Source organism: Halichoeres trimaculatus, unplaced genomic scaffold, assembly GCF_033239565.1.
Source record: "Halichoeres trimaculatus isolate MK-OKI-2021-1 unplaced genomic scaffold, fHalTri1.1 fHalTri1_scaffold_227, whole genome shotgun sequence".
NCBI classification, from domain to species: domain Eukaryota; kingdom Metazoa; phylum Chordata; class Actinopteri; order Labriformes; family Labridae; genus Halichoeres; species Halichoeres trimaculatus.
The window spans coordinates 261,373-272,500 of record NW_027437222.1 but is presented as its reverse complement, the minus strand read 5'-3'; the positions used below and the strand labels follow the sequence as shown (position 1 = coordinate 272,500).

General features: G+C 48.1%; 1 protein-coding gene across 3 annotated transcripts in view; it reads left to right on the top strand.

The window, feature by feature from the left end:
* LOC141786578 (glycerophosphodiester phosphodiesterase domain-containing protein 5-like) overlaps positions 1–11,128 on the top strand; it is a 31,158-nt gene extending 20,030 nt beyond the window's left edge. Inside the window, exons 9-18 of one of the 3 annotated variants that reach the window (XR_012597846.1) lie at positions 1,225–1,370; positions 1,470–1,552; positions 2,634–2,784; positions 2,907–3,125; positions 3,311–3,468; positions 5,090–5,237; positions 5,550–5,632; positions 5,837–5,916; positions 6,572–6,720; positions 8,384–8,495. Coding sequence is in view for 2 of the 3 variants with exons in the window: in XM_074665185.1 (XP_074521286.1) it covers positions 1,225–1,370; positions 1,470–1,552; positions 2,634–2,784; positions 2,907–3,125; positions 3,311–3,468; positions 5,090–5,237; positions 5,550–5,632; positions 5,837–5,916; positions 8,384–8,490 (1,175 nt within the window). In the remaining variant the exon portion in view is untranslated. Of the gene's footprint in view, positions 1–1,224; positions 1,371–1,469; positions 1,553–2,633; positions 2,785–2,906; positions 3,126–3,310; positions 3,469–5,089; positions 5,238–5,549; positions 5,633–5,836; positions 5,917–6,571; positions 6,721–8,383 lie in introns of all 3 variants that reach the window. The other 2 variants (XM_074665185.1, XM_074665186.1) reach the window with 2 other exon arrangements.

The following is an 11,128-nucleotide window of genomic DNA, read 5'->3' as shown; positions in this document are numbered from 1 at the left end:
TGGTTAACCAGCTCATGAAGCTTTCCGTCTGTTTTCAGTCTCTTTATTGTTAATTTTTCTCGTGGGTCTCTGGGTCGTTCAGTCGTCCTTCATTCACGCTGTGCACCTCCTGCCGGCGCCTCCTTCTCCTCCCTCCTCTTAGTGTCACTGTGTCTGTCTGCCTTTGTAACTGTTCTCCTCAGCGCTGAAAGCTTTGACCTCTTTGTCCCCCTTCGTCTCCATTCGTCTCTCTCTGGTCTCCATGGGTACTGTCCCCTGTTGCCATGGTGACTCAGTGGTAGCGTGATGCTGAGTCATGCTGAGGGAGAGAGTGAGTTGGCAGATCTCAGGGTGTAATAAAAAACTCTCCTTCTCCAGATTGAGTTAACTTTCCTGTGAGAGCCCGGGTGGTAACGGCTGTCAGACGCCTCCTCTGGTTGGAGGGATCAAAGAGGAGGGCGATGATGATGATGATGATGATGATGATGATGAAGCTCACAGTAACAGAGTACCTGATGTTTCCAGCTCAGCAGAGTTTGATCTTTCTGTAAAACCTCTGTTAAAACTCTACGTTCAAAACCGTTTATCGTACACATTTATCAGGGTTAACCAGGTGTTCCCAGGTTTATCAGGGTTAACCAGGTGTTCCCAGGTTTATCAGGGTTAACCAGGTGTTCCCAGGTTTATCAGGGTTAACCAGGTATCTCCAGGTTTATCAGGGTTAACCAGGTGTTCCCAGGTTTATCAGGGTTAACCAGGTATCTCCAGGTTTATCAGGGTTAACCAGGTGTTCCCAGGTTTATCAGGGTTGGTTGGGTTGGTCTCCTCTCTTAACAAACCCAGCTCTGTCTGCTGTTTACACCTGACCCCCACCCTGATCCTACCCAGACAGGTGTACGCTCTCTAACCCTGACAGGACGCGTCGTTCAGCCCTGTGCAGGGTCAGCTGTTTGTGTCTGTGACTGTGGTAAAGTCGACCACGGCGTCTCTGGTGGTCACAGGTCGTTATCAGCTTTGATTGATGCTGAGGTCACGTGTTTTACCTTCTTAAAGCTGCTGAAGAGTCAAACCAGCGTCAGTCTGATCCATGTTAAAGAACCTGGTTATTTCTCTGTTATCAGTTTGATGTAAGATGTGAGTTAAAGATTTTAATCTCCTGTTTTCACTCATGTCTCTGTCTTCGTCTGTCTCCGTCTGTCTCCGTCTGTCTTCGTCTGTCTCCGTCTGTCTCCGTCTGCTCCACAGTGCGTCAGGTGGTGGTTCTGGGTCTCTTCCTGTCCGTGCTCTTCTCTCTGTACCTGGTCCCTCTGGGGATGTACTCTCCCTGCATAAAGGAGGCGGGGACTCTGGGACCTGCTCCCAGACTGATCGGACACCGGGGAGCTCCCATGGTGAGACTGACCGTTGTTAAAGAGGAAATGATTGTTCGTAGCAGGGAAAACTCACCCTGTGCTCAGTGGAAATGACGGGCTGGTTTCCCTCGTCTGCAGCTGGCTCCAGAAAACACCGTCATGTCCTTTGAGAAGGCTCTGGAAGCTGGAGGAGAGGGTCTGGAGACGGACGTCACCATCAGGTATGAACCGCTCCGTTTTTAACCTTCAGGCGTCTTTGACCACATCCTGCTCTACAGCCAACACATCAGCTTCACCTGTCAGCTTTACCTGTCAGCAACAGAAACACAGAGCTGCTCCACAGGAGTTCATCAGCCCACAGAGACAGAGTCAGCTCAGCGTGTTCAGACTGATACTTTAACCACAGCAAACAGAGCAACAACAAACAACAACAACAACAGAGACAACAACGACAACAACAGACAACAACACAGACAACAACACAGACAACAACACAGACAACAACAAACAACAACAACAGACAACAACACAGACAACAACAACAACGACAACACTTTGTTTCCACCTTTACTATGTCTAATACTTAATTAAGATCCATGTTTTGAATCCAGGACTTCAGAAGTCTGGGTCTGAATCTGGTGTGACGTGGGACAGCCTCTGTCACCTGTTGGTCAGGGACGTCTGATCTGACTGAGTCGATGATGAAATGACTCGTTCAGAGCAAACAGCGGGTCCCAGCGGGTCCCAGCAGGTCCCAGCAGGTCCCAGCAGGTCCCAGCGGGTCCCAGCGGGTCCCAGCAGGTCCCAGCAGGTCCCAGCAGGTCCCAGCGGGTCCCAGCGGGTCCCAGCGGGTCCCAGCGGGTCCCAGCAGGTCCCAGCGTGTCTGCTAGCAGCTGAAAGGAGCAGCAGGGTTTCACCCAGCGCTGAGAGGCCGTGTCTGTGTCTTGATGCTAATTGTTCAGATCAGATGCTAGCGTGCTACCCTCAGCTCTAAGGTGATTACGGCCATGCTAATCCAGTTAGCTCGTAGCGCTCCTGTTAGCCCACGGCTGGTGAGTTAGCACACCATCATTCAGCCTGGAGACTAAGTGGATTAGCAGCTCAGCGTGACTCAGAGCTGGTCAGTTAGCGTGTCCCCCTGCAGCTGGTGGTCTGAGCGGGTCTGGGGGTGGGTCTGCTTCAGGAAGGGGGGGGGGGGGCAGCTGGTGTGATCTTTCTCCTCCCTGCCTCCTCCACCTCCACCAGCAGCTGTGTCCCATCATCTCTTTCCTCCGTCACCTTTACCTCTCCTCCTCTCCACAGCTACGACGGCGTTCCCTTCCTGATGCACGACTCCACCCTGAGGAGGACGACTAATGTGGCAGAAGTTTTCCCAAACCGAACGGACCTGGATGCCTCCATGTTCACGTGGGCGGAGCTTCAGCAGCTCAACGCTGGCGGCTGGTTCTTGTCGGTGAGACTAACACAGACACTAACATGCGTCTGCGTCTCGTGTGTCAGAAAGAGACGTAATGTCCCTTTACTGTCAGAGATAAACCTGATCCTCAGACTCTAAACCACGCCCTCTGCTTCCAGAGGGATCCCTTTGGTACCGTCTCCTCTCTGTCCGACGCCGACTGCTCCCAGGTCCAGAATCAGTCCGTCCCCTCGCTGGCCCAGTTCCTGGAGGTGGCGTCCCACAGCGGCAGACTGGTGCTGTTTGACCTGCACAGGCCTCCACACGGACACCCCTACAGCCAGTCCTACATCAACACCACCCTGCAGGTGGTGCAGGCCCACATCAACTCCTCTCAGGTAAACCGACAGGAAGTACGTCACACACGTTCACCTTTAGACGGAGGAAACCCAACATGAGGTGGACCAACGTTACACTCTGTGCATTTCTATATGACTGAGATTAAATCAGGATTAATGTGTGTGTGTGTGTGTGTGTGTGTGTGTGTGTGTGTGTGTGTGTGTGTGTGTGTGTGTGTGTGTAGGTGCTGTGGCTGCCCTCTGAGGACAGGGACCTGGTCCAGGCTCTGGATCCAGATCTGCAGCAGACCTCTGGGGAAAAGGCCTCGATCCAGGAACTGACCGACGACCACATCACCAGATTAAACCTGCACTACAGCACCATGTCCCAGCAGCAGATCAGGTACACACACACACACACACACACACACACACACACACACACACACACACCTCGGTGGCTCCACCATCACTCATTGAACAGTTTCAGGGAGGAAAGAGGTGGAGAGGGATGGGGTCAAAGGGCAAGCAGGTGAGAAATGCATGATGGGAGTGAGGAGAGAAAAAAGGAGAGACTATAAGGAGGAAGAGGAGAGATGAAGGAGGAGGAGGAGGAGGTACAAACAGCTGGGACATGTTCACCTGTCTGTTGTTATTGTTTCCCTGTCTGCTGCTCTCTGCTGGTTGCTGAGCTGTAAATGTTTCCTCCTGTGAGTTTCTGAACGCCTCCTCCTGCTAAAGCTAAATGATTAAATGGAGGGAGTGAGGGAAACCTGTGAGGCTGAAGGTTATTAATGTGAATAAATGAGACGACCTCTCATCATCAGCTCTGTCCTGGTCAGGAGCAGGATGGAGCCCTGTGATAGAAATAGTTTATTGGTGAAGTCTGCCTATATTTCCACGTATAAACTCTACATGTTACAGTACCGCTTTGACTCACCACACTGAAGCGTCCTGAGATGATCTGTGTCCAGGTGGATTTTCTTCCTCCTGAGCTGCAGAACCGTCCGGGTCTGACTCGGGGTCCAATACAAAAGGACGTATCCTACACTCTGACATTTTATTAGTGCTATCAATGCCTTACGGTGAAGTTTTGGCAAACAGCAAACTCGCTCGGTCTGCTCCATCCTCCAAAAACCGCCCCCTGGCTCTACCCCCTCCGCCCCTCTGATAGAACTGACCAATCAGAGCACAAAGGGCTGTGACGTTGCGAGGTTACTGGAGGTCATTCTCCAAACGGAGCGTTTCAACCAGATCTTCAGAATGGCCTAAAATGAGGATACTGAGAACGCTATCGTGGGGCAATGAAGGAACTAAATGACTTGTACTGAAGACAGAAATGCTTTACAGGCATCCTAGTCTGGCACAGTGAAAAGGAGAAACAAGCAGGATATGTCCTCTTTAAAGTAACTGAGGTGAGTTAGAGGAAAAGTCTCTGAGCAGAGCTGAACTGAAGCAGATCATTGACTGAGCTCCTCCTCTCACAGGTCACAGAGGATTTTTCCTGAATGATGACAAACACTAAGGAAAGAGGATTAAAAAACCTGATTTTTATTTATTACCTGTGTTATCTTACTCTAACCTGCTCTCCTCCTGTCTCCTCTCTAACCTCCTCCTGTCTCCACTCTAACCTCCTCTCCTCCTGTCTCCACTCTAACCTCCTCTCCTCCTGTCTCCTCTCTAACCTCCTCCTGTCTCCACTCTAACCTCCTCTCCTCCTGTCTCCACTCTAACCTCCTCCTGTCTCCACTCTAACCTCCTCTCCTCCTGTCTCCACTCTAACCTCCTCTCCTCCTGTCTCCTCTCTAACCTCCTCCTGTCTCCTCTCTAACCTCCTCCTGTCTCCACTCTAACCTCCTCTCCTCCTGTCTCCACTCTAACCTCCTCTCCTCCTGTCTCCTCTCTAACCTCCTCCTGTCTCCACTCTAACCTCCTCTCCTCCTGTCTCCACTCTAACCTCCTCTCCTCCTGTCTCCTCTCTAACCTCCTCCTGTCTCCTCTCTAACCTCCTCCTGTCTCCACAGTAAGTACCAGTCGGTGAACATCAGCACCAACCTGTATGTGATCAGTCAGCCGTGGCTCTACACGCTGGCCTGGTGTGCAGGAGCTCAGTCTGTGACCACCAACTCCATCCACATCCTGTCCAACATCAGGCAGCCGCTGTTCCTCATGGTGAGAGCCTCCACCCTCAGCATCACAGCTCCTTCAGATTATTAGATAAAACTTCAGACTAAACCACAATGACATCAGTCTGTGCAGCAGGCAGGGGTCTGGTTTGGGGGTTCTGGTTTGGGGGGTCTGGTTGGGGGGTCTGGTTTGGGGGGTCTGGTTGGGGGGTCTGGTTTGGGGGGTCTGGTTGGGGGGTCTGGTTTGGGGGGTCTGGTTGGGGGGTCTGGTTTAGGGGTCTGGTTTAGGGTCTGGTTTAGGGTCTGTGTGGACTGGATGAAGTGATGTTCATGCTCCTCTCCGTCTGTTTCTCTGCAGACTCCTGATGAATACACTCTGATGTGGATCCTCACTGACGCTGTGTCTGCTCTGCTCATTATCACTGTCTTTATATTCCACTGGTGGGTACACACACACACACACACACACACACACACACACACACACACACACACACACACACACACACACACACACACACACACACACACACCTGGTTATCATCTGCTGCTCTGATCTCTCTGGTGTGTGTGTGTGTGTGTGTGTGTGTGTGTGTGTGTGTGTGTGTGTGTGTGTGTGTGTGTGTGTGTGTGTGTGTGTCTCAGGTGGAGAGAGAGGGGTCTCCCGTTCTGGTCCGGCAGTCGTCAGACTCAGGAGAACGGACCTTACAGCAAGTTCAGAACAGGTACCAGGACATGCTCCACCCTCTGCTCATGCTGCTGATGGTGTAGAGTCTGTGCAACCTCCACCTCCACCTCTACCTTTGACCTCCACTCCACTTTTACCTACACCTTCACCTCCACCTTTATCTACTACCCTTCCTCCGCCTCCAATTTTACCCCAAACTTCACCTCAAGCTCCACTCCCACCTTTTTCCTCCACTTTTTACCTGCACCTTTCACCTCCACCTTTACATTAACCTCCACCATTTACCTTTTACTTTAACCTTCACCTTTGCCTCCACCTTTACATTCACCTATTACCTTTTTTCTCCACCTCCACCTTTTACCTCCCACTATACCCTGATCTTTACCTCTACTCTTTACCTCCACTTCCACCCCCACCTCTACCCCTACCCTCACTTCCACCTTTTTCATCCACCTCCACATCTACCCTGACCTCCTCAACTCCACCTCCACCTTTTTCCTCTTCCCCCCACCTCCACCTTTTACCTCCACTTCAACCTCAACATCCATCTTTACTCTCACTCCCACCCGCCCCCCCCCAGCTCCACCTGTACCTGTGGAGGTGTTAGCTCACAGCTCCACCTGTGGAGGTGGTGTTAGCTCCCAGCTCCACCTGCATGCTGTGACCCCCTGCTGTGTATGTTTGCATGTCAGAGTCTGCAGAGGTCATCTGTGTTTGCTGGAACCCGCTCCACCCTGAGCCCCCTGCTGGAGGCTTCGTGTCCCTCTCCTCGCTGTGTGACCTGTGACCTGTGACCTCTGACCCCTGCATGTGGCCCTGCATGTCGTCTCTCCAGAAACCTGTAGGAACCTGAGAGCTGCTGATCTCTGCTCCTCTGTTTGCCGTGGTTACTCTGCTCTAACTCTAATCACAGACTGATCTGAGGGGTTTAATCGCACAGGAAGTAGAAACAGGAAGTAGTAACAGGAAGTAGAAACAGGAAGTAGAAACAGGAAGTACAGACGTTTTACTAACATCCATCAGCTGTTAACATTAACGTGTGTCACAGTCGCTCAGCGAGTCTCTGCTCTTTGCTGGATTTCATGTTCAGTCATTCAGAGTTGGAGAGAAGCAGACTTTGACGCTGTGGAGACGCTGTGGAGACGCTGTGGAGACGCTGGAGTCCATGAAAAATTAAAACCAGTTTCTCCGTCCCTGAAAAAAGGACGCAGTGTGATCTGAGCAAAAAGAAACTTATGATGGAAAAAAAAAAAACCATGTGAGAATAATCAGTGATCCAGAGACATAGGGGGAGTTCAGTCTCTGACAGTGCAGAGCGACACCTGGTGGCAGAAACATGAAACAGCCGGATTAACAACAGTTCCAGTTTTAAAAGGAGAAGATAAAACTAGTGGTGGGACTTGATTAAAAAAATTAATCGAATTAGTTATGCAGTTTGTAATTAATTAATCATAATTAATCGCATTTTAATCACATCAATATCCAGCATCAGAAGCAGCACTTTTCAACTCAAACAGATTTTAGCAGACGACTAAATCATTGAATATTCTCATACACAAGTTTAAACAACAAAATCCTGTTTGTTTTGTTCAGAAGATGTTTTGTTTTGTGGTCACTACTTTAAATTACATTCATCAGCCGTTACGTGGTAAATAGTGCTGTCAGCGCCTGAGATGAACGTGATCAAAAAAGTTTGATTTTTCTGATTTTTGGACCAAAAACAGGAAGAGACATAAAAGAAGAGAGTCCACTCTTCTTCAGTAACTTTGGTGTTTACATGGTCAGAGAAAACAAGATTATTTGGGTCTTAAAAGATCATTAAGATGCTCTGAAAATGTCCAGTAGCTAATGAGTTAATCTTGCATTGATTTTTATAACTCGTTAATGTGCGGTGTAATTAATTAATCTAGTTAACGGGTTAAAGTCACAGCCCTAGAAAAAAACACTTTTTTTTATACCATTTGTAATTAATAACATGACTTATTATTTCATGTCATTTACTTTTTAAAATTGATTATTATTTATTGATCGATCTGTTTGTTCATGTTTCAGTGACTCAGACAGTTTTTCTGTGAGGCTTCGATTATATGATTTTTACAGGTGAACCGTGGCTCAAATCTCTGACTGATCATAAAAAACAACCTGACTGCAGAGCAAAAAACATTTGATTTATTTATATTTTATATTTATTTTATTCTTTTATAAATAAAAATTGATACATAGAAAAAATAAAAGATCCCAAAACTGAATGAAAAGGAGCAAAAAGAAGAAAAACTCTTGATCTATCTGCTCCTTCTTATCTGAACATGAAATCCTTTAAACCAGCAGGAGGCGCTACAGACGTCCAAACATCAGTCTGAGGTTTTCCTTTAGAGACGTAACGTGAGCCTGAGTCCACCAACACACACACATGTATCACACACACCCGTTAGCCTGTTAGCCTGTTAGCTTGTTAGCCTGTTAGCTTGTTAGCTCGTTAACTCTGCCTGTTTGGATTCTTACAGAGCTGAGCGACGTCTGGTCCATCTCCAGCGCCAACGTCCGGCCCGACCTCCGGAGCACGCCCAGTTCCCCCAGCAACCCTCACCTGCCCACCATCACAGAGGAGTGAGGGAGGAGGAGGAGGAGGAGGAGGAGGAGGAGGAGACACAGAGAGATCATCTAAAGTTCATTTCAACCCATGAAGCTGATTTTAACGTCTTATTTACGCTCAGCATCAGACCCAAACTGAAGACGTCACCATGGAAACGTCAAACGTCTGTTTTTAACATCACTCTGTGCTCGTGTTGGACGGCGTCCTCCGTCTGAAGTCGTCTGAAAACTGTTTTTGAAACATTGGAGAGAAGACGTCAGAGCCTTAGAGGAAGAAACAGAGGAGCGTCTTCACGGACAGAAGGAGCGAGCGCTGAGGAGAGTTTGGAGGAGACTCAGAGACTCAGACGCTCCTGCCCGTCCTCGTCTGTCCCCCATCAGTCTGTGACCCCAGCAGGTCCTGGTCTCCTGATTGGAGGATGTTAAACCAGCTGTTTTCTCTGATGTTGTCGTGTTGATGCCATTAAACATCCTGGACAGTGAGGCCACGCCCCCTGAGGCTGAGGTTTCAACTCCCGTCATTCAAACTTCACCAGCTGAAACTAAAGAAACTTAAAGACGTGACGAATATTTACTCCTGTAGTTCATTAGCGGCTTCGCTCGTCATCTCTCATCTTTTAAACCAAATGAGTCGGATGGAGAGCGGCGAGGCAACGCAGTGGCGAGGTGGCTGTGTGGCGCTGCAGCAGGACGCACGTGGACAGTGATTTAAAAAAAGACTTGTGTGACCACTTCTTCATTTCCTGCTGTAAATATCTCCAGAGCTTCAACCAAACTAAAGCGTTTCATTTGATCTGTGTGACTCGCTGGACGCGTTAGAGGCGACAGACTGAATGTAGATCAGAGGAGAAAGAGGAGGAAGAGGAGGAAGAGGATGAAGAGGATGGAGAGGTGAAGAGGGAAGAGGATGAATAGGATGAACAGAATGTAGAGGATGAAGAGGATGGAGAGGATGAATCATCTGGTGTTGGTGTGCTGTAATCCAGTGAATGTATCTTAAAGCCACAGCGTGTCTCTCTCAGCGTGTGGAGACGCTCAGGCTGGAGTTTGTGCCAAACGTGGAGTTTTCTGCTCTGAAGCACAGACACAGCTCGGTGTCTGAGCCAGGGAACACAGCTCCTCCTTTTTCCATGAAGAAACGCACAAAATCCTCTGAGGAGGAGCGCCCCCTGGTGGGCTGGGTTTTAATCCAGGAGGTTCAGGACTGTGGGATGGATCTGGATCTGGATCTGGATCTGGATCTGGATCTGGATCTAGAAAGTGTGATTAAAGCTGCTTATTTTCATGTGTAGAGTAAGAAGTTATTGAAGAGGTCAGTGAATCATAAACAGCTCCAGCTTCCTGTGTGACACCTGTGCAGGTAGATATTTGAACCAATAGATGAAGTTTCTGTCCTCGGGGCTGGACCAGGTTTCTTCGTTCAGTGTTTCAGACCTGGTCTCAGCTTCCTGTCCTTCTGTAATCAGACTCTTTAAGATCAGCTGTTTTTATCTGTCAGCCCCCCCCCAGCGCCATCTTTCACTCAGACTGAACGGGGACAGCGCCTCAGACTCTGTGGACCTGTTTGATCCTGATCCTGGTCTGAACAGAGTCCCAGGCAGTCTGAACCGGTCTGGATCCTGTCTTTCTGTCGTATCGTGACAAACTGCTCTGAGTGGACTGTTGATGTTTTTGGAGCTGATCTGTTGGATCAGCTGAGCTTCAGCTCTCAATCACTGCTACGCTGTGTTTACTCATCTCTTCATCTCTTTATCTCTTTATCTTTTTATTTCTTTATTTATTTTTTTATCTTGTTAACTCTTTATTTCTGTATCTCTTTTTTATCTCTATTTCTTTATTTCTTTATTTGTCCATCAGACGATGTTTCTGCTGTTCAGACTGTTCATACTCCTGCAGCGCTGCATCAGACTGTCTCTGCTGATCAGTCACATCCAAAGCCTTCTGTGTGTGTGTGTGTGTGTGTGTGTGTGTGTGTGTGTGTGTGTGTGTGTGTGTGTGTGTGTGGATCCTGCTCTGAAAGTGAAAATCGATGACTGACTGTGTTTCGTCCAGGCTCCTCTCACAGAGAACCTGAAATCTAAGTTTAGTCTTTTTTAGTAAAATAATGTGGTTAGAGTTGGTTTGAGCCACGTTCAGCTGAAAACTGTAAAAAGTTATTATTTAAGGTGTTAAAATGATAAAACAGAAGCTATATTATAGTCAGAGTAAAGAAAATCTGCTGCTGTTATTTCGTCTTTTTGTTTCTGTCATACTTAGTTTAACCGTCTTGTTAGCTTTGCTCATTCCTTCATCATTGCTTTTTATTATATTATTATTAATTATTCTATTCAAACTCTTAATATGATCTTTTTATAGCTGCTCCCAGACCCTTTTTGTTGCCTTTTCTTTTCTTGCTGGTTGATATTTCCTGCTCTTATTTCAATCCTCGTTCTCTCCTGTTGTGTTTCCTGGTTCTTGTGTTTTCTGGGATCATTTGTGTTGAAGCTGGTGTTTGTTTTTATGTCCTGCCTGTTGTCAAAGCTCTTTGTAAACTGTGCTTTACAAATAAAGATTTTTTAAAAAGTTCACTGCTCAGATTGAAACAGAAAACAAAACAGAGTCTGGTTGTGGACGTGTGAGCTCTGGGCTCAGACATTTGGACCTGTGGCTGAATGTGT